The sequence below is a fragment of the Adiantum capillus-veneris genome, chromosome 13, assembly GCF_014529385.1.
Source record: "Adiantum capillus-veneris isolate H3 chromosome 13, ASM1452938v2, whole genome shotgun sequence".
NCBI classification, from domain to species: domain Eukaryota; kingdom Viridiplantae; phylum Streptophyta; class Polypodiopsida; order Polypodiales; family Pteridaceae; genus Adiantum; species Adiantum capillus-veneris.
This window is the reverse complement of record NC_140943.1, coordinates 143,976,606-144,004,357: the sequence shown is the minus strand read 5'-3', so window position 1 is coordinate 144,004,357 and position 27,752 is coordinate 143,976,606. Positions and strand designations below refer to the sequence as shown.

Genomic DNA, 27,752 nt, shown 5'->3' with positions numbered 1-27,752 from the left:
GAATGTTCAGTCAAATGTTTTCATGAGTGTACTTCTCCATATCTCTGTGCCTTTCTCCTTTTGCGCCTTTCTTAGCTCACTCTACAGCCCCCTGTGTACGCTTCTTATCCTTCACTATGAATAGCAACCTAAGAAAGAGCCCAAGGAATGCAGCCCGACAGGTCTCCCCCACAAAGACCCGACATTCTTCCACGAAGGTATGTCACCTCTCTCTGTCTCTCTCTGTGTTGTGTACAACGGACCTGTATGTGTAGTAGATTATTGAGGTGTGGATATATTGAGTAATGAATATGGATTTATTCTTTTCAGAGACAGAAGTTACAACCTCCTCCCAAAATCAACCGCTTTGTTCACCCCAAGGACAGTGGAGGTGCCATTAAAGGCATTCTACACGACAAAGGAGGACTTTCACAGGGAATATGGGTTAAGTCTTGAGGGGAAAGATGTTAGGAAGTTGAGAGATGCAGATGTGCCCATATCCGACTGGATGAAATTTTTCACGTGTCTTCCACTGAAGGAGAAAAAAGTGCCGATAAAAAAATCAAGGCCGGATCACTACAAGGCACTCTACCAGCTCTACAAGCAGGTGTATCAATCCAAACCACCAAACTATCCGTGGGAGTCAAGTTTGCGCACGGATATGTTTATTTCGTATGCACAGGTCCAGTAAAGTGGACTGAGTTTGCATCTGAGGTGGTGAAGAATGTGACCAATGAAGGTCACTTAGATAGGAAAAGAGAACAATGGAAGTTAGAGACTTCCCAAGTATCCACAGGAACCCCAAGTGAATCTGCCATCTTGTTAGTAAATACCCCGTCCGAAAGTACACCAGCCGGAAGTGGGATTTTTGCGACTAATTTGTCTACATTTAAGTGTTGAAATATCCACTCCCTTGCAAGAACTACTTGTTGAGGTTAGAAAATCTCATGACAATGTATCAGCCGAGTGTCAGAAGTCTAAGGATTCTGTGGTCAAATCTCTTGCTGATATGCACCGTTGCAAGGGTGCCCTTGACACCATTCGAATGCACTTCCCTGATGATGCCAATGTACCAACAGGCTTGCTTGACAGCCTCCAAGAAAAATTTGACCAAGCAAAAGCCACCTTACAGCAGGCACGGGTATGCTCTTAACTCCATATGATAACATCAATCAGTAAGGGTAGATGACAATACCGGTAGGATGTTATCATACCAGAAGGATTATATCCTACCGGTATGATTACATCTTATCGGTATGGTTATATCCTACCGGTATGGTTAGATCCCACCGGTGTGGTTACATCCTAACGGTATGATAAAATCCAACCGGTTTGATGTTATGCTTCCAGTATAATGTTATCCTACCGGTATGATGTTACCGGATGTTATCCTACCGGTATGATGTTATACTATCCAGTATAATAACATCATACCGGTGGGATAACATCATACCGACAGGATGTAATCATACCGGTATGATAACATCATTATACCGATCTTTAAGCATTCATACCGATTTTATACCTATTTGACATTGTCTGATTACAGAGGTCTCTTGCCTACAGGAAGAATTATCCGAATTCTTGGAGCATGAGGAAACCTTTCGTCTCTGTGACACGTTTGTGACAGACATGATTAGTCAACCAATGCTACCTGAAACCATATTCTTGCCTGCACATAGTGTTGTTCTCATTGATGTGTGCAATGCTTGTGGTGTAAAAATTCATGATCACAATCGCTCAATCCATGTTGTTCTATTGCCTTGTTCACATGCATACCATGCATTCTGCTATGCTCACTTGGCTGAGAAAGGAAAGTGCCTGCTTAAGGATTGCCCCGGAGTTATTTCTACAGAAGACCGATTCCTTCTAAAGAAGAAGCCAGTTGAACAATGCCCAAAAACAGGTGAGGAAATTGTTTCAATGGGTAAGAAACAAACCATTGTTTTAATCAGGTGGTTGATTTTTGTCTTCTCTGATGTTTTTCCAGAGTCAAGCTGCTTCAGAACAACTGCAGTTAAAGACACAGGGAACGATGCAGTGATGTCTACATACAAGACACCTGTGGAGGTTTTTCTTGATGAAAGTGTCCCTCGTAATGCTGAGAAACCTGTTTCGGAAACAACAGAAGAAGAACAAAACTTTGAGGTAAAGGAGCAGAGTACAAGTGGTGCTGAAGGGAAAACCCAGAATGAGGAAGACGATGTGTTGCTAGACAATAGCGTGCGGGTGACAAGATCAAAGACCTCGAGAAAACGAGGCCAACATGGCAAGAGTAAGTTTTTTCATTGATTAAGGCTCTAATAAGTGATCTTTTGCTGCACAGATTTCTAAAGCTGATGGTTGTGTAGATGTCAGGCTGGAGGGAAGTTGTGAGGAGACCCTTGCTCAGCATATAAGAAAGGCAACAAAAAAAAAATCGAGAAGACTGCAGATGAGAAGCCTGAAATGGAGCAAAAAAGCAAGGAAGAGGAAGAGACCCAGGGGTAGCCAGAAGAGGAGATGGACATAGAAGACACTAAGGAGATAAAGAATACTGGCACAAGTTCTGACCCTAAACCCAGAGCCTGCAAAAGATTATTGTTTGCCCCCCCTATGTTTCTTTTTATGTAACCACTTATGAAATTAATATAACTTTCTTTCCCATTCGACGTCTCTTTCATCCTGTGCCTAATTTTTGAACATTGTGTATTTTTATTGTATGATTTCAATCTGTAGATATGTCCTAATTGCATATCTAAATTTGATTCTTGTGTAATTTTGCATCTGCAGATATGTTTTCAGTTGAAGAATGTCGCCTTGCAGATAGGTTCAGGGATGACAAGCAGAATGGCAGGGCTGACATTCGTGCAATATGGAATTGCATGTTGTCTCCTGCAATGCTCGTGTTTCCTCTATGGTATAGACTAATTAAAATAATCCCACTGATATGGCCAAGGCCACCACCTCCGTTGAGCGTCCAACGTAGGGTTCTCATTTTGGACCTTAATCGATTACTGCTCAAGAAATTTGATGAAAAATATGGTGAAGAATTGCCCTACTGGCTAGAAATGTTGTATGTTGTTGAAGGGGATACACAGTTTTGGGTAAGGCCTGATGCATAAGTGTTTCTAAATTTTTGTTTCAGATGGTTCAAAGTGTGGATATGGAGCTGCTGCGAGTTTGAGAAGCTGAAACGCATGCTAGCAACAGTTTTCCCAGACCACCACAAAAGATTCAATAGAGTGGTAAGTCAGGCGCAGTGCACAAGGGCCCCTTTTAAATTGGGCACAACAGATAAACCAGTGTTCCACAAGAATCTCAAAAATTTTCCCAACCTACTACCTGACACACTTATCTTTGATGATTCTGGATATAAGCTAATGTTTAATCCATTGGTGTCATTTCTTGTTTTTCCCAAGCTAGAAAAGCAGTCTAAAGAAGTGCGCGCCTGTTTTCTGTCAACCACTGTCATAAACTGGCTGGCACACTGGTTGATCTCTAAGGACAGAATTGAGTATACAAAGAGGAGTGTAATTTGTGAAGACAGACAACCTGACGACACCTATGTGCATCGTTTTTATTGGAAATGGAAGATTGACTTTTTCTAGAAGAAAGGAACAAATTTTTTTAATAAAAAAAGCTTCATAAAGTCTGTAAGTGGGCGACTTTTGTCGATGTAGTTTTTTGTTGATGGATGTAAATGGACAATTACTCAGCCTTCTTGTCAATCAATGTAACATAATTCATGTATAATACATTTACAAGCAAGTTGCACGGAAATACGTTGTATTCTATATTTAAAGTATCTTGCAAATAAAAGGAGAGAGGGAGAGGGACAAAGAGAGAGAGAGAGAGAGAGAGAGAGAGAGTCTGATACTGAGAAGTGACTGGTATGATACCGATATGATACTGAGAAGTGACAGAGAGAGAGAGAGAGAGAGAGAGAGAGAGAGAGAGAGAGAGAGATAGATAGATTTTATTATCATCCTCGGAGGTCAAATATGACCTATGGGACCAAAGTTACATGTGATGTAGTATGTGCATGGCTGATGAGTGACTCTCGATGCTCCAAAATTGTAGTGATGAGAGTCGCAATGGAGAGCCCACACTTTGGCTGGGAGAGGAAAGTGTGTAGGTCTAAGTTATGGCTGAAAATGTGAAAGAAGCAAGTTCGGATGTGATCAAAAGCTGAGCACTCTAGTAGTGTGTGGTACTCAGACTCTCGAACTTGCAGTGAGCATAATGTGCACAATCGATTTGACTCTTCTCCATTGCCCCAACGCCCTATCTCGCATCGAAGGAAATGGGAGCTAAGCCGAATTGCTGTGATAGTGCGTATCGCGGACAAGGTAATAGGCTCAAGCATGTAAGTGTGAGTACGGTTTCCTCTCTCAGCGAAGAACATGGTTTTGTAGTTGGGGGCAATATAGGTGGTGTAATGTATGAAGCATGACCCACCGGATTTCTCCCAAGCCGTAATACATTGGCGTTGTAGAAAAGCTTCATTCACTTGAGAGTCAATTGAAGCATCATGTAGCAAGTGTAATGCATCCCATCTCCCAAACCACTTCTTTATGTCTTGCATCCATCCCTTGCTCAAGATCTTGCTTTTATGCGTCTTTTGAACTTTTTTGCTTGCTTCCCATGCAATTGTAGGAAGTCAATGTGAGGGGTTTTGACGCATCTTTCTCATGTACTCCACAACCCTTTCCATGCCCATAACCTCAATTGGAAGAGATCCCGACTCAAGAAGTAGGAGCATATATGGTGTTTGTGTCTTAACTTGGAGAAAGTTTGTAAGAAAACGCTTTTGGACATTCTCAAACTCTTTCCAAGTAGACTTTGAGATGCTCCTGCCCCACACTTCAACTCCATAAAGAAGAACCGGTGTCACCAATGCATCAAAAAGATACTTCTTGAGAACCCAACACTTGATATTTCCCGCATTACACATGTTCTCAAATTCATAATATGCTCTCTTTCCCGCTTCCAAACGACGCATAGCACATTCATGCCACTTGTGATTGGATGGAGCCTCAAGGCCAAGGTACTTAAAGCTCTCAACAACTTCAAGCGTCTCGTTGTTCTACACAATGCATGGCTTCTCCTTATGGTTGGTTTTCACAAGCATAACCTTTGTTTTGGATTCATTTACAATCAGCCCACTATGCAAGAAAAAGTTCTCAAGGACAACCATAAGCTTTTGTGCATCTTCTAAAGTGTGTGCTAGAAGCACTACATCATCCGCATACAACAAAAGCATGATTACCGCATTGCAAATAGTGACCTCTTCAATGCCTTCTTCTTGCATAAAGTCAAGTACCATTTGTTCCAATTGATCGATGCATAGACCAAAGAGAGTTGTTTAACCCCAATAGTGTTTACAAAAATTTCTGAAATTTCTCTTCCCATGCGCAATTGACAAATCACCTTCTCATAGATTCGAGAAACCGCAAGCATAAACTCACTTGGCACTTGGAGTTCTTCCATCCTTCTCCACAAATTGTTACGTGGAATCATATCAAAGGCTTTCTTAAAGTCCACAAAACAACAATACAATCGCTTGCCTTTCAACCGACTTTCCTCCATGAGAACACAAAGAGTGACAAGATGATCAATGGTGTTATGGCATCGACGAAAACCCGCTTGTCCCTTTGCACGCTTGTCATTCTCTTCAGCCCAATCACTCAATTTCATCTCCATTATGCACCCAAACAACTTTGCCATAAGAGACCCAATCATTATAGTCCGGTAGTTGCTTACATTCTTTACATCCCCTCCTTTATGCAAAGGCTTAACCCAATTAGTACTCCAATCATAAGGCATACCATGTTGAAGTGCAAGGTTGAACATATCACACATCCACTCATGGGTAAAATCTCCCGTCCATTTGATCATCTCCGGCTTGATACCTTGAAGATCTCTCGCTTTGCGAGTGGCCAACTTTTCAAGCCCACCGCATACATCTTCAATAGTAAAAAAAGACGGCATACATGGGAGTGAACCATAAAATGGAATTTTTTCAGTATTTTCTTGCTCATATAATTGCCTACAATGTGTGTACATATCCACTAGACTGAAGTTACCAAAATTCTCAACCCGCTTGCCTCTCAAGTTTCTCCAAAATCTTCCACATGCACGTACCTTTTCTTGGACTTGAAATTCTTGTTGCTTTATTTCCCATCTTCTTCTCTTCTTTTGAATCAATGCCTTGTATGTATGCAAATGACTTTGATAGTTGTCTTTGTCCATAGTTGCATCAAGCTTTATCAAGGACTTTCGAGCATCTTGACATTCTTTATCAAACCACCTTTTGCGTGATCTATCTTTGTTGATACCATGGAGATGCTTTATGGCAAAGCATTCTTCCGCACAAGAACAAATAGCTTTCTTGAAAGCTTCCCATTTAGTTTCCAATGGTGCATCACATTGAAGCTTTGTCATCCATAATTTTTGCTCAACCATTTCAATGTACATTGGTGCCCGTTTGAAATCCATACATAGTGATAACTTCTCTTTCCTTTGGCTGAGATTATCATGCTTAGTTGCTTCTCCACATGAAAGGTCAATACATAAGGTGCGCTGGTCGGATTCCGGGGTCCATTGACCAAACATAAAACTCTTTATGCGATACATGATGGCTTCAGAGAGTAGCATATAGTCAATCACACTATCCCCATTATGTCTTCTACATGTAAATCCATTGGTTCCACTCCACAAAGATACACCATTGGCAATGAGCATACCCGTGCTATTACACATGTGTAAAAGTAACTTTCCATAGTGATCCGGCTCTTTCTCATCCATTGAAGTACGATCATACAAGTGAACTTCCTCCAACTCCCTTGAAATGTATGGCATATCAAATTGTTAAGTATCATGTTGCAATGTTTTTGTGCGAGCATTCATATCCCCAAATACAATAACATCACCTTCACCTTTGAAATAAGCAATGTCCTCTTCCAAATCAGAAAATGGTTGATCTCTATCCATGCAAGCATAAAAGGGAGAATCATGATGAGGAATGTAGCAACCGGCTACAAAAATGGGTGCTCTTTTTGGTGTCATAATTTTTAGTCATACATAACGTTTGTACTTGTCATCTTTCACAATTGATACAAAATCTTCCAATCCTTTCTTAACCATACATGCTAACCCTCCTTGTCCTCTTCGTTGCTTGAGATTCTTTGACCACATCAATGAATGTACATTGTAATCCTCCAAGCCGATAATCCTTTGTGTATCATGCTCCCAAGTTTCAACAAGAAGTACAACATCGGCTTTGCTTGTTAGTTCATCAATGCCAACCCCCGCATTCCATGGGTATCCATTACAATTCCAAAAGCATATTTTCAATTGTAACTCGGTCTCATAGGTCACACATCCCTATTTGCTTGAGAGACTTGCCTCCTCCTTGGGCACATTTTCTTCATGAGAGATCTCTTTGTTTTTATTATTCTTTTCCTCATATGCCTTGCGACGCATATTTTGTTGCTTAATAGTGCGATCTTCACATACAAAACATTTTGTATCCCTCAAATAGATCCAACTATTATCAAGGATAATCTTTCGCTTGGTCTCATCCGGCATGGTGCATACAATTGGCCATTCTCCCGAGTGAGGAGCTCCTTGCTTCCCCACTCCATGTGCTCCATAGACCATAACTCCGGACATGCCAAAGTGGGTTTTGAAGAAATCTTCAATAACAATGACAAGAGAAGGAGGTGTCTCTAACTTCTCTTCGGGAATTCCACGAATAACAATGTTCTTGGAACGTCGCTCCCGTTCCTTCAACTCCTCCACATCCACATTCTCAACATTCTTTGTTTGAACCATAGCTTGCATGAGTGAGGAATTAGAAACCACATCGCTACCACATACATCAGCCCAAGACTTGTTTGTGCATACATTTTTCATGTCGCATACATCCCGGCTCATAGTGTCAAATTTCTCCTCTTTCAATACATAGTCATGCTCTACTTTGCTCATCCGCTCCTTCAAAGCATTCAAGTCCACAAGAGAGCGTTTACATTCCTTGACTTCCTCTTCAAGTTGCATCAAACGTGTTGTTTGCATCTCAAGTGTCCTCTTGAGATTCTCATTCTCAACCACAAGTACCCTTAGTGTGCCATTATCCATTGCAAGTGCTCGTAAGTCTTCGCCTTGTTTGTTTACGGTCTCTTGCAATGATACCAAGTACGCCATGATCATGGTTTCTGATGTCGTTGGTTGGGTGGTTGTGTTGCTATCTCCACACTTAGGAGATTTTGGATCATTTTCCACAATGGTTGTGGACCTTGTTGAAGAAGAAGAACCCTTGCGAGTGCCGGAGGACATTGTATGCAAAATAGGAGATGAGAATCAATTTTGTTGAACCTATTCACTGCAGAAATGCTGCTACAGAAACGCCTTCCATAACTCTAAAATTTTTTGTTTTTACGTCAATGCGTAGAGGACTTCGTGCTCTTCGATTGATGCTATAGATCACCCAAATCGGAGCTCGGATGAAGAAGTTATGATCAAAAGAGTGGACTGTTGTCTACTAGGTCAAAAAACGGCTGCACTGAGAGAGAGAGAGAGAGAGAGAGAGAGAGAGAGAGAGAGAGAGAGAGAGTCTGATACTGAGAAGTGACTGGTATGATACCTGTATGATACTGAGAAGTGAGAGAGAGAGAGAGAGAGAGAGAGGTACTTGTATGATACCGGTATGATACTAAGAAGTGAGTGGTATGATACCGGTATGATAGTGAGAAGTGACAAAGAGAGAGAGAGAGAGAGAGATAGAGAGAGAGGGGGGGGGGATGTATGATACCGGTATGATACTAAGAAATGACTGGTATGATACCGATATCATACCGGTATGATACTGAGAAGTGACCGGTATGATACTGAGAAGTGACAAAGAGAGAGAGAGAGAGAGAGAGAGAGAGAGAGAGAGGGACTTGTATGATACCGGTATGATACTTAGAAGTGACTGGTTTCAAACACACTTCAGTTTACAATTAAAGACAGATTTACACAAAATTATGCATTATGTATTTCTTAAGATGGTTACAGCTCAAAAGGCATACTATTGTAGATAGAGTCACTGACATCAAGTGATATTGTATATAGTTTTGAGTTGCTGGGATGGGGTATCATGGGGATTTCGATTGCCCAAACAAGATGTGAATATATGAACACCTCTGGCTTTTTGTCCAAAAGCTCGTAGGTCTGCTCATTTATCATACAATAGTAAAACCCTTTGATAGCATAGGATCCTCGCCCAATGATATTGCCCCAGTCATCTTCAGCATCTGAATGAAACTCCTCAATAGTTGTAGTGCATTTCACTATATAGAAATCCACTTTTTCTTCATTCTCATTTGGTGCGGGAGCAGCAAAATTATCACCAACAATAAGAGCTTGATTAAGGGTGTCATAGTGTTCTTCATACGCTGCATCCTCATTTATTTTTTCGTCATCGTCTTCCCCTTCTTTATACAAAAGAAGGCTTATATAAAAGAAATAATATTGATCTAGGGTGATGTCGTTACCTGCAATTCGGAAATATGTTATGTGCACAAAAATAGTTACTTGATTTGAATACCAGTGCATGGACTGAATCTCATTTTGTTCTTTGAAACTATAATTTTCAGCAAAGTCAACAACTGACACAACAATATCTTCTGGAAAGCTTTGTATACATTCCTGATATTGTTCTGCTTGCCATCTATACACAAAATTATGCATTATGTATTTCTTAAGATGGTCTTTGAACATGACTGAGAGATCCTGGCATGATATTTCCTTATGCGACAAGACTTTCCTTTTCTTCTTCTAACCGTCACGCGTAGTTCCTACTTCTAGGTCCTCAAAAATCTTCACCAAAATCTTTTTAGCAATAAATGCAGCCTCTGCAGCACAAGAATCTAACTTATCCGGGCCACACCTTTTACATTGACCACTCAAGCAGGCCAGGGCATGGAAGGTGGACGTATCTGATTTTGGACACAGTATAGAGTCCAACAAGGCTGTTACACTCTTGATAGGGTTTTTTGGTGCCTTGCATCCACCATTGTCTTTGCATATGTTGCATTGACATTGGCAAGCTTTTCCATGCAGACCGAATACAGAACTTCGCATGTGATTTATGGCATCCTTTAGGAAGGACATTTGAACATGTGAAATGCAACAGCAAGTATATCGGTCTCTCAATTTCCGCATGAAATATGGCTTCATGTACTCAAACGCACGCTGCCTTATTACAATTTCAACGTATTTTTCTTTGAAGTTGAGAAAGAGCTCCACCTACAATGAAAAACATATATGGTTAAAGAACATTGAAGAAAACTACAGATTTTTATTATCTTTGAAGAAAACTGTTACATTACTATAAACCAGTATGTTTTTTCACTTAATTGGTTAGGAAAACTAGTACATATGAACACATGTCCTTGGTACGTACTAGTGGTATATAAGTGTCAACCAGTTCAAATGTTCTTACTGCTGCTGATGTAAACCAATCTTTTCATTTAAAACCGGTATGTTATTTACCTAACGAGTACATGTGAGCACTTAACCATGATGTATACCAGTGAGAAATAAGTGTTTAAAAAATGAACACATGTCCTTGGTACGTACCAGTGGTATATAAGTGTCAACCAGTTCAAATGTTCTTACTGCTGATGTAAACCAGTCTTTTCATTTAAAACCGGTATGTTATTTAACTAACCAGTACATGTGAGCACTTAACCACGATGTATACCAGTGAGAAATAAGTGTTAAAACAAATTTATTGGATATGTAAACCAGTATTTTCCTTTCAAACCGATATGTTTTTTACCTGTCTGACATGACAAACAGTACATGTGAACACTCGACCAAGATGTTTACTGGCATAAAATGTGTAAACGGTTTTAAATCTATTTATTGGTTATGTAAACCGAAATTGTAATATCAAACCGCTATTAGTTTTTATATAGCTGGTTATGTTAAGTAGTATGTCTACTACATACCACATATACACTTGATCGAGCTGTAAACTACTGTGAAAATGTGTTAACCAGTTGAAATTAATTTACTTGTTACATACCCGGTCTTTTCATTTCAAACCGGTATTAGTAAGTGCATAATTGGTCGGGTTAACTAGTACATCTTTCACATACCACATATATACACTTGACCAAGTTCTATACTGGTGGGAAAAAAGTGTTAACCAGCTAAAATTAATCTACTGGCTATGTTAACCAGTTTTTTATTTAAAATCGGTATTAGTTATTACATAACTGGTTAGGTTAACTAGTACATCTTTCACATACCATATCAAGAGTTGTTTAAGATGCTTATACTGGTCATGGAAACCCATATCCGATATTTAACTACTTTTAACTAGGACCGAATACATATTCAATATTTCCATTCATGCGGCAACCATACTGCATACACATACGAGTATGAAAGTATGGTTCAAGTATGGTAAAACTACAACCATACTTTCATACTTGACCTCAGCCACTTGTGTATTAGTAAATGCAAACTGCATTCGCTCAGCCCTTCCAATCTGTTGCATCGATTTCTACACTACAGATGTTCATGACCCATTGCATACAGAGAACCTAGTGAAAACCTACGAAGTGTATTCGTTCAGCTAGTGGCGTACAGAGAACCTAGCACAAACCTGCAAACTGAATTCGCTACTAGCGCTAACTCGGAGTTGTCAATATTGGGGAGCAACTACCATGTGGAAGAGATGAGGCAAGGCTGCGAAGCAAGGAAGGGCATACTATGAATGCTATGTAGGTAGGAGCAGACTCGCAGAGTACAATTGCTAGGAAATTTGGGGTTTTTAATTTTAGTCCCGTTTGTTTATACATATCATATGCGTGTGAAAGTATGTGTCTGCAAAAACGTATGTTTCAGCAAACATATGCGTATGATAAAAACTATGTTTCCATTTATATTCTCCTTCACATCCAATATTTATCTACTCTTAATCTAGGACCAAATACAGATTCCCCTTATTTCCATTTATAACTTCCTTCATATCCGATTTCATATCTACTCTTATCAACCCAATTATAGTGAATATAGGTCATGAATGCAAATAGTAGAAAATAAAAATGGATATAGTGAAGCAAGTTATTACCTGAGATTGTTCAAGAAGATGCACATGATGTTTGACATATGAATTTCTTCTGATACGCTTTCTGCACACATCCTTCTTATTGGGTGAAACACGAGTGTTAGACATCCAAAAAGAGAAGATCAACTCTTTCTCATCAGGTGTTATGAAACCACGATCCATGGGCTGTCGAGCACACAAAGAGATTGGCAAATTTCCATCACCTGCTGCCCTCAATCGATTCTTTGCAGCTATGAAGTTTCTCTTGTGAAAATTTAGCAATTTAGATGCAGCTGAAACATTCACTTTTGAGGTAGATGTACGCTCAACATTCATAAGCATTGTGGTGATGAACCTTTTAAGAAAGAGCTCCTGTCCACTCTTGGGTAATTTGATTGCATCTATTGTGTTGCGTATGGCTTCAACGAAGGTTGTTTGTGCCCTGGGCATTTCAAGGTCTCCAAGAGAAGGATGATTGACAAACTTGCACAAAATATCTGAGCGTGATGCAACATCGAGGGCCTTTGTACACCGATTGAAGAGCATAACAAGGTCATTGAAAAGTCTTTGATGCTTTGCATCATCAGCACCATTTTGATCATTATCTTCCTCACGTGCTACCTGCTCAAGCTTGTTCTTAGCACGTTGCTCCCTCTTTCTCCTAGCATGATATTCCTTGATTGCATCAACAGCATACCTAGCACACAGTTCAGAGTGAGGCTGAGATCAGTCACATACAGTGTGAGATTCTTGCTCCATGCTAGAGTGGGAAAGATTGAGCGAGGTGATAGGCCTATAGAGAGCAAGAGCAGTATATGACAACAATAGATGTGTGATAGGCCTACAAAGTAAAACAACAATCTGTGCTCCTACACAGAGAGTTAGAGAGAGACAGGAAAACGAGAGAGTGGGAAGACAAAGAGCTGGTTGACGTGCATAGTTAAGAGCTACAGATCCATCTTGTATATTTGAAAGAGAGGTGTGGAAATAGTAATGGTGTAAAGAGCTCGCTGACGTGCATAGTTAAGAGGTTTAGAGCCGTCTAACAAGAGGCTGTGGAAATTCTATATTTGATTAAAAATATGTTCAAAAGAATATATCGAATTGAACTAACATAGATGGTTTTATGTATCGGCTATAAAATCTCTGTCCGGGACAAGGTTTTTGGTCCACCTATTCATGCATCCACCTTGATCTTAGGATGTCCTTTCATGAGGGAAGCAAAAATGGTGCATGATTGGTCTAAAAACCATGTCTACTTGTATTTCCAAGATTCTGTATTTCAAGTGGATCTTGTAACTGGTCGAGGACATCCTCTAGGAAACAGGTTTATAATTGATCATAGATCCGACACCACAGTTCACTTGGCCTCATTGCAGTATTGTTACACATATAATGTGGACACTGATGTTGGGGAATGTTCTCCTTATATGGATGTACTACCTAGGATGACTGAGTCAAACAATGTGGATTGGATCCACTTAGCAGCAACCATAGACACTTGGGGAAACAGGGGGACGACCTAGGTATAACACCTGAGGGGGATGGAATGCCACCACTCGTACCCTTAAATTTGCTAGAAGAAATGCATATAGCTTCTAATGACCTACAAGATGAAGGTTTGACTGGCATTGGAACCAGTAGCGTCTCACAAGACTATAGCCCACACGATTTGGGATCAGAATCATCAATTGAAATTGACTCTGAGGACTAAGAATCTGAGTTAATCTTAGTGAAAATGTGGGGTCAAACCATTCAGGACCCAATGGTACCCTAGACGACAATCTATCCAAGAGAGATCCAAGAAAGAGTTGAGGCTGGAGAAAGGCAACAATGTCTTAGACGCCAACGAGAGGCTAATCTGGGAATCACGGAAGCATTTTTTGGAGACACTGATGATGATTCATTGGAATCTGAGCCACCTCTACGATATCCAATTGAACTAAATAGCCTCTATGGGAGAGTACTATATAATGCATTATTGGATACAGGAGCTCAACATAATTTGTTATCCTATGGAGTTTGGTGTCAATTAGGAAAACCACCCCTATTCACAAGCACCATCCAAGTTAAGTGTGTCAATAAGAAGAAGACCACTATTTTTGGAATCCTACACAGTCTTGTTATTTATGACAATGGAACCGTGGTTCAAAGCTTTTTGGTCATTCATATTGGTACTATGGAGGGTAATATAAACATGGGGTGCAAATGGATGTCTGCAGTCAAATGTAATATCGATTGGGAGACCGGGAGTATCATGACGCAGAAACCAACTCATTGCCCTACGACTCAAGGAATAACACTTGAAATTTCACCTCTTCATAACACAGAAAACAACAAAATATTGCCAATCAAAAAATCACAACATCCTTGCTAGTAGCACAACCCTCTAGAGCTTCAACTTCAATGGCTACACCAGACAGTGCTACATCAAAGGCTCCATGTGATCTGACCAAGGGTACATATCAATGGGTCCCCAAGATATTGTTATCAGACCCCCCTATGGTTCAAGTTAATTCACAAAGGAAACCTAGAAGGAAGGCATCCACTCAGGTTAAGAAGGTGATAACCAAATCATGTTGGATTCCCAAACAACTATTAGAAGCCCAAGGCTACTATGATGGAGATGATCGAATTTGGGTACCTAAATGTAAATTGTGTCCTTCCCTATCCACTGCGAAACCATGTGAGTCAAACCTTGTGATTTTAAAGCCGATGGAAGACCGTGGGAAGGTAAAGATCACAGAATGCTACGCACCTATTCTAGAGCTAGTTTGGGTTCCAAGGAAAAACCAATCTATTCAGCTTAGATGAGGAAAGGGGGATTTCCATTAAGCTTCTAGCTCCCTCATGTAATGCATCCATAGAGGTAAAAGCTTCTACACAACCTCCACCTACCATAGGCAGCATCCATGAAGCTACAAAAGATTCAACACCTCCCATTGTTCAATTATTACCTGATGCACTACTTCAAGCTCATTCATGGGAGAGTACCTTACCACCCTTGCAACTTGATGAGGCACCCAAGGTAATATAGGACTATTGGCTAAATCCTCACCTATTACCAATTGGAATAACTGGTTCCAAAAGGTGATGACATCCTTTTAAAGTATGATCTACCCAAGGAAGGGGGGAGTCTTAATTTATGTCAGCCTATTCAATTATTTCCCTCTTACCCTTCTTCCCCTGTACCTTGAGCTTTTTTATTTTAGGCATTGTATATATAGATATATAGTAACTAATCACCCTAGTTTAAAACAAAACAAACAAAAAAATAGTAAAGAGCAAGAGAAATTAGCAAATAAGTGTGCACAATACTAGTCAAAATCATTGACCCAGACCTACACATGTCACATTAGGTACACTGAATAGAAACCTATGTCATCAAACACCTAACCATCCTCTATTTGTGATCACAGAAATGGCTGATGCTTACGAATATTCTTTTTACCTGTCCCAAGTAATGCATTTATTTTATCCTCATATTTCCTCTGAATGGAATTCGGTTGAGACACTTGCTTGTGAGAGAAATGTTGAGGAGTTAGAGTGGCTGGTCCGCCTCTTGACTACATCCCTATTCTATCCAAGGAAGTTCACCCAATTGCCCAAGTTTACCCTTTTGCCCAGGCTGAGTATACACGCCTTGTGACATTCCTAATACTATTCTGCACGGAAGAGGATGAGGACAATAATGATGATTGGATAGATGAGACACATGGACTTACCAAAGAGGATTACACCTACCTTGATGATGAGGAGGTGGTTTAGCCTTAGAGCTACCGACCGAGCTCTTCAACCTCCACTTACTTTGATCCTCATCACTTGAGTGATGGAGGGTAGGTAGAATTAGTATGATAGGAGTGTTTCTGTTTTAGAATTTAGTGATTAGCAAAGTTCTTTTTTTCCACTGATGTGCCTCTGGAAGGTGGATGTTTGGTGGTGACTATTGTGCAGTTTGTGACTACATGAGGATGCCTTCGAAGGACAATAACAATGGATGTTTACATCTATACTATATATGAAGCAGCTTAAATTTTTCAAGGAAGGATAGACTCTCCATGTGTCACTCACTGCTTCACTTCAATTTTTGTTTACAAAACATTCAATCTAAAGTGGAAAAGAGAAGGGATAAAAGTGCTGGGATTACCTTTTGACAATCTTTTAGAGATTGAAGACTCAAAAGACTCACTTTCTTTCTTTGGCAAGAGACTTTTCACTCTACATACAGTAAATGTATCATGTTAAATATGCCTCATAAAAAAGAGGTAAATGTTAAGTATGGAGCCTGATTTACCCTTGTAATTTTTTGTGGTAAAAGCGCACATTCGTAAGGCCCCCATTATGAGGAGAAGCCATCGTGCATGAAGGAAAATCACTCACCGGAAACCAAAATTTTCACGGACAAGAATCAGGGGCAACTTTAAAAGCCTCGGGGACGGAGGCTCCTGAGACTCTTTTTTTTCGCCGGAATATTATGGCCGGACGGAGGCCGGAAAGTGGTCGGAAAACAACCGGTCAGTTGGCCGATGGCCGGTAATCAATGGCCGATGGCCGGTGGTCGAAAGTCAATGGCCGGTGGCCGGTGGCCGAATTCAAAAGCGGACTTGTCTTCTCAAGGGCGGCCACACATGGCGGATTGGAGGGTCCGATTTGGACTTATTCGCACAAGGGCGGCTACACATGGCTGTCTCTCATAAGAGAGGGCAGCCCTTTTGGCCTATAAAAGGAGGCCATTTCTACACACATTTCAGAGTGTGAAGTTGATGCAACAAGGTGAGTGTGAGGTGGTGAGAGTGAAGCAAGGCGGGAGCTCCATTAAGGGTATAATCCCTTTGTAAACTGCTTCTTGTTTTGAAGTACTAAAGCCATTGAGTGGCTGCTTTCCCGTGGACGTAGCCCACATTGGGTGAACCACGTATATCGTGTGTACTCTCTCTCTCTCTATCTCTCTCTCTCTCTCTCTCTCTCTCTCTCTCTCTCTCTCTCTACTCTATAATCTCTTGTGTGTGAAATCTATCTCTCTCCATTAAGTAATCTACTCAAAAATCAAGTTTAGCTACGTCTTATTTCCTAACAACCGGTATCAGAGCAAGGTTTGCTCGTAGCTAAATTATCTCAAGGAAAGGATTCCTTGAATTGAGTGGGAGTTATGGCGGAGGAAGGGAAGCTCAAGATTGAGAAGTTCAACGGCAAAAACTACCAACATTGGAAGATGCTGATTGAAGACTATCTCTACCAGAAGGACCTCTATTTGCCACTAGGCGGTCTTGCGAAGAAGCCCGCAACAATGGCATATGAAGCATGGATTGTCCTTGATCGAAAGGCACTGGGAACAATCCGGTTAAGCTTGACATCAACAGTGGCCTTCAATGTTTCGGAGATGAAGACCACGGAGGACTTGATGAATTCACTTGACGACTTCTACAAGAAACCATCGGCATCCAATAAGGTATTTCTTATGAAGCGCTTGTTCAATCTAAAGATGGCAGAGAATGGTTCAGTTGCAGAACACCTAAATGACTTTAACACAAACATAAGTCAACTTCGATCAGTGAAAATCAATTTCGATGACGAAGTGCGAGCTCTCCTTATACTATCATCTCTACCGAATAGTTGGGACCGCCTTGTGATGGTTGTAAGTAATTCTATCTCTGGCACAAATACTCTTAAGTTTGATGATGTTGTGGGTGTTCTCCTAAGCGAGGAAATGCGAAGGAGAAGCACAGGAGAATCATCAAGTGTTGCACTATCAGTGGAAACAAGAGGAAGGCATAAGGAGAGGTTCAAAAACCAAAAGGGTCGTGATCGCTCAAGGCGGAGCAAGTCACGCACAAAGTCAGTTCTTGAATGTTGGAACTGTGGCAAGAAGGGCCACGTCAAGAAGGATTGCTGGTCCAAGAAGAAGAAGGAGACAGAGTCTCAAGACAACAAGCCAACATCGGAGGCCAATGTGGCAGGTAAAGTAGAGCAAGATGCTCTAATTATCTCATTAGACAATGTGTCTAATTACTGGATAGTAGATTCCGGGGCTCCATTCCATGCGACACCACACAAGCAACATTTCCAAGACTACACCAAAGGTAATTTTGGGTATGTATACTTGGGAGATGATGAAGCTTGTGAGATTGTCGGCAAAGGTACAGTTTCTGTCAAAACTGCTAACGGAAATGAATGGAAGCTTAAAGATGTTAGGCATGTTCCTTCTCTTCCCAAAAATTTGATCTCTACAGGACAATTGGATGATGAAGGTCACAACATTGCTTTCGGAAACAAACGGTGGAAGATCTCAAAGGGATCTTTGGTGGTTGCCAAGGGTGAAAAAGTCGATACACTTTACTTGTGTACTGTTAGCACGCAACCTTCAGCTTGTGCAGCAACTACAGAAATTGACAGTGCGGTGTGGCACTACCGACTTGGGCATATGAGTGCCAAAGGAATGCAAATCCTTCAAACAAAGAAGCTTCTACCAGGTTTGAAAGAAGTGGACTTAGAGTTCTGTGAAGATTGTGTTTATGGTAAACAAAAGAGGGTAAAATTTCAAAAATCAGGAAATGAAAGAAAAAATAAAAAACTTGAGTTGGTTTATTCTGATGTTTGGGGTCCTGCAAGTACACCATCACTTGGTGGCTCATTGTACTATGTAACATTCATATACGATGTGACTAGAAAAACATGGGTTTATGTCATGAAGAATAAATCCGATGTATTTTCCATATTTCAAAGGTGGAAAGCCTTTGTGGAGAATGAAACAGGTACCAAGGTTAAATGCCTCAGATCCGACAATGGAGGCAAATATTGCAGCCAAGCTTTTGAAATCTTTTGTGCTAGCAATGGCATTCGGAGGCAAAGGACAACCCCAAGGACACCTCAACAAAATGGGATTTCGGAAAGGATGAACAGGACAATCATGGAACGAGCACGAAGCATGCGGCTACATGCAGGCCTACCGCTTGAGCTTTGGGAGGAAGCTGTAAGTACGTCTGCGTACTTAATCAATCGGTCACCCTCAACGGCATTGGATGGGGGAGTTCCAGAAGAGGCATGGACAGGTAAACCGGTGAATTATGCATTTCTCAAAGTGTTTGGGTGTGAGGCTTTCATGCACATAGATAGAAGCCTAAGATCAAAGTTAGATGCAAAGTCCAAAAAGTGTTTCTTCATTCGCTATGGAGAAGGAGACTTTGGGTATCGCCTATGGAATCCTGAAGATGGTAAAATCTTAAGGAGTAGGGATGTAATTTTTAACGAACAAAATATGTACAAAGATTACTTGGAAAGAAAACAAACAAAAGAAACAGGTGATGAGTACATGGAGCTTGAGGACGGTGAAGACTCAAGGACTGCAAACGGTGACAATGTGCAACAACGTCAACCAAATGAGGAGCCTCAACCTATTCCCCGAAGATCTACAAGAGCAAGTAGACCTCCAGAAAGGTTTGTTCCTTCCTTCAACCATCTCTTGATCTCAGATTCTAGAGAGCCGGTATCATATGAAGAAGCTATGCAACATGAATCCAAAGAAGAATGGACGAAGAGCATGCAAGTGGAGATGGACTCACTACATCGCAACCAAACATGGGAGTTGGTTGAGTTGCCTAAAGGTAAGCGGGCACTTCAAAACAAATGGGTGTACAAGCTAAAGGAACAAGAAGGTGGGAAGAAAAGGTACAAGTCTAGGCTTGTGGTAAAAGGTTTTTCTCAAAAGAAAGGTATTGACTTTAATGAAATATTTTCTCCTGTTGTAAAAATAAACTCAATTAGGCTTGTCTTAAGCCTTGTGGCTGCTCATGATCTAAATCTCGAGCAAATGGATGTAAATACGACATTCCCTCACGGTGACTTAGAGGAGGAAATCTACATGCTTCAACCAAAGGGGTATGAAGTAAAAGGTAATGAGAAAATGGTTTGCAGATTAAAGAAGAGCTTGTATGGTTTAAAGCAAGCATCAAGACAATGGTACTTGAAGTTTGATCGATGGATGTTGGATCAGGGTATCACAAGATGCAACTCGGATCACTGCGTCTACACGGAGAATTTGGGAGATGATAAATTCATCATCCTAATGTTGTATGTTGATGACATGTTGATTGCAAGTGCTAACATGCAAGACATCAAAGACCTAAAAGAGGAGCTGTCCAAATCTTTTTCAATGAAAGATTTAGGTGCTGCAAAGAGGATACTTGGTATGAAAATATCAAGGGACAGGACGAAGAAGACAATAAAGCTATCTCAAGAAGATTACATCAAGAAGGTACTAGAAAGGTTTGCAATGCAAAATGCAGAACCAGTTTCTACACCTTTGGCTGGTCATTTTAAACTAACGAAGGATATGTGTCCAAAGACACAAGAGGAGATAGCCTATATGTCTAAAGTTCCATATGCTGCAGCGGTAGGTTCTCTAATGTATGCTATGGTCTGGACAAGGCCAGACATTGCACATGCAGTGGGAGTTGTGAGTAGGTTCATGGAAAACCCAGGTAAAGAGCATTGGCAAGCTGTGAAGTGGATACTTAGGTATCTAAAAGGGACAACAACAAATGCTTTGTATTTTGGAGGAACTGATATTTTTCTAGAAGGGTATGCTGATGCAGATATGGCAGGTCACAAAGATACTCGAAGGAGCACTACTGGCTATGTGTTCACGGTTGGAGGCACAGTAGTAAGCTGGGCTTCAAAGCTGTAGAAAGTGGTTTCACTTTCTACCACGGAAGCAGAGTATGTAGCAATGACGGAGGCAAGCAAAGAAATTCTGTGGCTTCACAGATTCTTAGAAGAGCTTGGATTCAAACAAGACAATTGTGTCTTGTACAGTGATAGCCAAAGCGCTATCCATCTTGCGAAGAAAGCAGCCTTTCATTCAAGGACAAAGCACATTGAGGTGAGATATCACTTCATACGCACTCTTTTAGAAGAGGGACAACTAAAGCTAGGAAAGATGCATACAAGTGAAAATCCTGCAGACATGTTTACAAAGGTGGTCAACAAGGAGAAGTTGAGCTTTTGCTCATCTTCAATCGGCATTCAAGGATAAGAAGCCAGAATGGAAAGCAGTCACAGGTTTGGTTTGGAGATCAGTCTCCAAGTGGGAGATTGTTAAGTATGGAGCCTGATTTACCCTTGTAATTTTCTGTGGTAAAAGCGCACATTTGTAAGGCCCCCATTATGAGGAGAAGCCATCGTGCGTGAAGGAAAATCACTCACCGGAAACCAAAATTTTCACGGACAAGAATCAGGGGCAACTTTAAAGGCCTCGGGGATGGAGGCCCCCGAGACTTTTTTTTTCACCGGAATATTCTTTTTCTCCGGAATATTATGGCCGGACGGCGGCCGGAAAGTGGTCGGAAAACAACCGGTCGATTGGCCGGTGGCCGGTAGTCAATGGCCGATGGCCGGTGGCCAGTGGTCGGAATTCAATGGCCGGTGGCCGGTGGCTGAATTCAATGGCCAGTGGCCGAATTCAAAAGCGGACTTGTCTTCTCAAGGGCGGCCACACATGGGCGGATTGGAGGGTCCGATTTGGACTTATTCGCACAAGGGCGGCTACACATGGCTGTCTCTCATAAGAGAGGGCAACCCTTTTGGCCTATAAAAGGAGGCCATTTCTACACACATTTGAGAGTGTGAAGTTGATGCAACAAGGTGAGTGTGAGGTGGTGAGAGTGAAGCAAGGTGGGAGCTCCATTAAGGGTATAATCCCTTTGTAAACTACTTCTTGTTTTGAAGTTCTAAAGCCATTGAGTGGCTGCTTTCCCGTGGACATAGCCCACATTAGGTGAACCACGTATACCGTGTGTACTCTCTCTCTCTCTCTCTCTACTCTATAATCTCTTCTTTGTGAAATCTATCTCTCTCCATTAAGTAATCTACTCAAAAATCAAGTTTAGCTATGTCTTATTTCCTAACAGTAAATTGGAGGGGAATTTTACTCCTCAATACAAATTTGACTTTTGAGTTTGAAGATATATTAAGATTATTTTTTAAAAGGGATTTTTTTCAAGATCATTATTGATATTATTTTAATAAATTATGTAGTTTTGTATTTTAAAATTTTCAAAAATTACTCTAAAGAGGTACTCCTATACTCTTTCTGAAAGTTCTTAAGAAAATTGACACTTCCATGTTGCGAGAAAATGTGATACCCCGTCCCCTCACCCACCAAGTTGTTGATTGTTGCGATTAGTGTATACGCATGCGAGAGAGAGAGAGAGAGAGAGAGAGAGAGAGAGAGAGAGAGAGAGAGAGTAAGGAAACTCGAAGATTGAGTATGTTTTTATAAATAGAAGGGGGCTCGCTTGCTTATTGCAAAGTTAAGCCAACAACATGTCATCTCCAAATGTAGTTCATCACCCGGGGGGGGGGGCGAGAGAGAGAGAGAGAGAGAGAGAGAGAGAGAGAGAGTTGGTAAAGAGAGGAGGTTTGTGGAAAGTCCATTTTCAGGTTTGACAAGAGTACATTTGCTTGTGTGAATCTGCTTCTAAGATCATGGGTAGGCCACTGCCAACTCACGAGCACATATACACGTGTGTGTGTGTGTGTGTGTGTGTGTGTGTGTGTGTGTGAGAGAGAGAGAGAGAGAGAGAGAGAGAGAGAGAGAGAGAGAGAGAGAGAGAGAGATCAGAGTACATTGCTCAATGAGAAGAATAGAGTAGAGAGAGGTTGTGTGTATATATAAATACATATATATAAATATATGTATACATATATATACATATATATAAATATATGTATATATATATATATATATATATATATATATATATATATATATATATATATATAGAGAGAGAGAGAGAGAGAGAGAGAGAGAGAGAGATCACAAAGACATTTATTTTCAACAACCACTCGCATCAAAGTATCCTCAATTTTTAGTAAAAGATAGATAGATAGATAGATAGAGAGAGAGAGAGAGAGAGAGAGAGAGAGAGAGAGAGAGAGCAATTGAAAATTCCTTTTTATTGCCCACATGTAGTAGATAGGCTATCCAAATTTCCTTTTAAGGAACAGATTCAGAGTCCCAGGTTTATTGGAGGTAGAACTAATCTTCTTCCTCTTCTTATCTCTCTCTCTCTCTCTCTCTCTCTCTCTCTCTCTCTCTATCTATCTATCTATCTATCTATCTCTCTCAAAAGGACTTATTTGTATTACTTGAAAAATCTCTTATTATGCCCAGATGATGACAAATTTGAGAGAACTAAAGCAACAAATTGGAACTATGAGAAAGTACAACTAGCTACATGCACAAATTGGTATTGTGAGGATAGTAGAGGAAGTTGGGCTATGTAATGGGTAATTAGATTCACCCCTTCCATGTAGTTTTTATGCAGAGTTGCCAAAATTTTGACCCAATCGTTAAAAGATAGCATATGTAAGACAGATAATTTTTTGTCAGAGATAAGAACCGAATCATATATTAGCTGAGAAGCATCCAAGCTACTAATACATCTGAGTACATGAGATGTTGCTATTGAGAGGGACTCCAAGGACAATTCCAATCCTTGTGAGAGAGCAAGAGTCTTCAATTTCAAAAAAAAGTGTGGTGAGGTTCACTTATACTTACAATAGTAAGTAACACAATCTTTGGCCTTCCTAGAGAGGAAGGGTCTAGTTCTAACTGCCAAAGCATTCTTTGGTTTACGGTCCTTAAGGTATAGCTTATTCTATTCGTGGGTTGTGATTAGTGCTCATGCGGGCTGTCTTTCTATAGGGTAAGGATTCCTGAAAAAGGAACAGTATAAACATAAATAAAAGTAGAAACGGTAACTGTAATTTTTGGGCCTGCAAACCTTCAACCAGCAAAGTCAAAGACTATAGTAGCCGTGAGCAAGGGACCGGAAATAGAGTCTACGAAGGACCACCTAACACCAGTCAACCAGTCAAGGAATCACGGAATGTGGGTCCAACTTAGAACTCGATTTCGAAGAAAATTTCCAAATCCGGCATCCCGGTTTCTCTAAAAAGAAAAACCTTATGTATAGAATGTGTGTGTAGCTGTTAGATCTTAGATAATAAGACATAATTGAACTTTTATATTCAAAAGACAGTTGGCAATGGAACAAAGAATAGATAAGTACAATGTTTGTAGAAAAGAGATCCCCTTTCAGCAGGCAGATATTAAAAGAACTTCCCAAATCATAAGTGGGTGTTCCATCAAATGTAGAACGGCTTGCCAAAGTTAGAGCTTCTTGAGTTCTTGCCAAACTCAAGAAGCTCGAGTTGCAGTCGAACTCTGGAAGGAGCACGGAGGGCAGACCATACAACAAGTCTCAAGTCTCCAAGATCCCCTCTCATTCAATACCCTAGATTTTGGCATAAAATTCCGCGACACTTCTTTAGAACAAGATCACCCTTTGGATAGCCCCAAAAAATCATTAGATCTTCACAAACAAAATCCTCATCATTACTAATCTTTGGAATGAGTGGTGCTTATCTCATTCACCAATCAAAGGTTTTGTTTTTAAACATAATTTAAAAAATCAACAAGGATATAACTTTCATTTCTCTTTAGCAAAAAGGTTAGTAGGCCATAACTTTCATTTCTCATTAGCAAAACGGTTAGTACTGTACAGCTTTAAGCATGATCTTGAATGTTGGAGACTCTCTCTCTCTCTCTCTCTCTCTCTCTCTCTCTCTCTCGTCAACCGGAACAAACACAGAAATTACGTAGATCCATGCGCTGATGGCTCAGCGTAGTCACTCAGAAATATTTCACTCTCTCTTGGATGAAGGAAGAGCTTGGCAAAAGCCATGCAGGTGGCTCAAGGTAGTCCTTACGTTGCCTTGTTCCAGGTGTGTAGCAAGAACAAACATCTTCCTACGTGTGCCAGAGTGCATGATCACATTCAGAGACGCGGGTTGCTCAAGAAACTCTCTGATGCTTTGATTTGTATGTATGCAAGATGTGGTGCTCTTGCCAATGCACAGCAGTTGTTTGATATGTATACGAGCAAGGATGTATCCACTTGGACTTCACTCATTGCAGGTTACGCTCAGATAGGTAAAGGCCACGATGCTCTCCACTATTTTGAGCGAATGCAGCAGGAGGGTCTTTCTCCAAATGCTGTAACATTTGCTTGTGCTTTGAAAGCATGCGGCACCATAAGAGCAGTAGAAAGGGGCTCTGAAATTCATGATAAAATTACCGAGGTAGGGTTTTTGAGTAGTAATATCAAGCTTGGGAATGCTCTAGTTTGTATGTATGGGAAGTGTGGTGCTCTTGCCAAAGCGCAGCATATGCTAGAGGAGCTTCCTGTTCGGAATGCTGTCTCTTGGAATGTACTCATCGCCGGATACGTTGAACATGGGAAAGGTGAACAAGCATTGGAATGCTTTGAAGAAATGCAATGTGAGGGCCTTCATCCAGATGCAGTGACTTTTATTTGCCTCTTGAAAGCCTGTGCCAGCATTGGAGCAGTTGGAAAAGGAGAAAAAATCCATGATGAGATCTTAAAGCAAGGATTGCTGGGAAATAACGTTGTGCTTGGTGGTGCCCTGGTCGACATGTATGCTAAGTGTGGTGCTTTTGCGAAAGCGCAGCAGGTCCTTAACAAACTTCCTTCGCGAAATGTTGTCTCTTGGAATGCATTAATTTCAGGGTATGCAGATCATGGTGCTGGTGAGGAAGCATGGAAATGCTTCAAACAAATGCAAAGAGAGGGTCTCTTTCCTGATCCGACAACCTTCTCTTCTATCTTAAAGGCATGCAAGACCATGGATTCACCCGGCAAAGGAGAAGAAATTCATCATGAGATGTCTAAACAGGCATTGCCAGGAGAGGATATTGTGCTTGGGAATGCCCTCATAGATATGTATGCCAGATGTGGTGCTCTTGCAAAAGCTCGGCGGTTATTTGAAGAGCTGCCTTTTAGAAATGTCACGTCTTGGAACACATTAATTTGCGGATATGTTGAGCATGGTGAGGCTGAGCAAGCGTTGAACTGCTTTGAAATGATGGAGCATAAGGGCGTCTGTCCAAATGCAATAACATTTGCAAGTGTCTTAAAAGCATGTGGCAGCATAGGAGCTGTCCGAAACGGGGAAACTATTCATGAAGTCATTGCCAAACAGGGGCTCCTGGAAAAGAATGTTGTGCTTGGCACCGCCTTGGTGGATATGTATGCCAAATGTGGGGCTCTGACAAGAGCGGCACAAGTTCTTGAGGAGCTACCTATTAGGGATACCATCTCTTGGAGTGCTTTAGTTGCAAGATATGCTGAACATGGGGAAGGTGTGCATGCTTTAAAGTGCTTTGAACAGATGCTGGCTGAGGGCCTTTCTCCAAATGCAGTAACCTTTGCTTCCCTCTTGAAAGCATGTGGCTCTATCGGAGCTGTTGGTGAGGGGGCAAGAATACATGTAAAGATCGTCCAGCAAGGGCTCTTAGAAAATGACACTATGCTTTGCAATGCTCTTATAGACATGTATGCAAAGTGTGGTGCTCTCACAAAAGCACGAGGACTTCTTGAGGAACTCCCTGAGAGGGGTGTCATTTCTTGGACATCCCTAATGGGAGGTCTAATTGAACAATGTGAAGGCATGCAAACACTGAACTGTTTGAAACACCTTCAATGCGAGGGCCTCTCTCCAGATGCGCGTATGTTTTCTTGCATACTGAGTGCCTATAGTCGTCTTGGTTTAGTGGAAGATGCTTTAACACAATTTGAGGTCATGTGCACAACGTATGGCATTAACCCAGAATTAGAGCACTACACATGCATGATTGATGCTTTTGGTCGTGCAGGTCACCTTGACAGAGCAATAAGAGTCATTGACAAATTGCCAATGTTCGATAGTGGAGTCTGGTCTGCATTGTTGGATGCTTGCAAAAATTGGGGAGACCTTAATGTTGCAAGATGGGTGTTTGACCGCAGCACAGCATGAAGAAAGACCATATAGTTGGCCTTGGATGGGCTCCGTCTGATGCTAGCAATGTCTAGCTGCGTGTATCATAAGGCTGCCCCTACATTGCAGGCTACAGCAGCAAACAAACGCATGATCGATGATGTTTGCTCTAGTCCTGGATTCAAGCTCAGAGTCATGTGTCCCTATATATCCTTTACATGGGTGAAGTTTATGCCAAAGTTGTGTACTACTAAATTGTGGGGCAAATTTGCCAATCATGAGCAGAACTCTCACATGGAGGAGGTACAACCGCTAGACCCACTGGCATGCCTCCAAGCCACTGTTCATCAAGTCTTTTTGGCCTGCCCAGCTAGAGTCAATCCCTCTATTACTCTCAGAAATGGTTTCTTGATGAAGCAGACTAGGTTATATGTTACACAAGATCTGAGACAGCAGGTATAAATAGTGTCATTATCCACCATTTGCAGGTATAAAGAGTACCACTCAAGGCATTGGGGTAGCTCTTTCGACTGGTTTGTTTTGGCTAGCTCTTCGTGAGAATTGGGGTACTACTGTTAATATCTCTACGTCTTTTCATCCCCATACAAATGGCCTCTCGTAGATCACCAATTCACTGGTTTTGGATTTATTGACATGTTATATTTCAGACCCTAAATCTAAATAGGATTTGTAGTTGCGTTAGGTTGAGTTTGGCTATAACAACACGGTTTCTACATCCACAGGAAAGACACCATTGATACTGTTGAGGGTGTCATTCCTAAGATATGTTACCATACCATGTGACTTCAGCAAGAGCCCAGAGAAATGAACAAGACTGGGACATAATAGA

The 27,752-nt window shown here is 41.0% G+C and overlaps 1 protein-coding gene across 1 annotated transcript; it reads left to right on the top strand.

The window, feature by feature from the left end:
• Positions 1-24,598: 24,598 nt before the first annotated feature.
• Positions 24,599-27,426, top strand: LOC147445007 (pentatricopeptide repeat-containing protein At3g09040, mitochondrial-like). Its single transcript, XM_086527494.1, has one exon. It carries the CDS (start codon positions 24,809-24,811, stop codon positions 26,939-26,941), a length of 2,133 nt encoding a protein of 710 aa, XP_086383620.1. The 5' UTR covers positions 24,599-24,808; the 3' UTR covers positions 26,942-27,426.
• Positions 27,427-27,752: the final 326 nt, after the last annotated feature.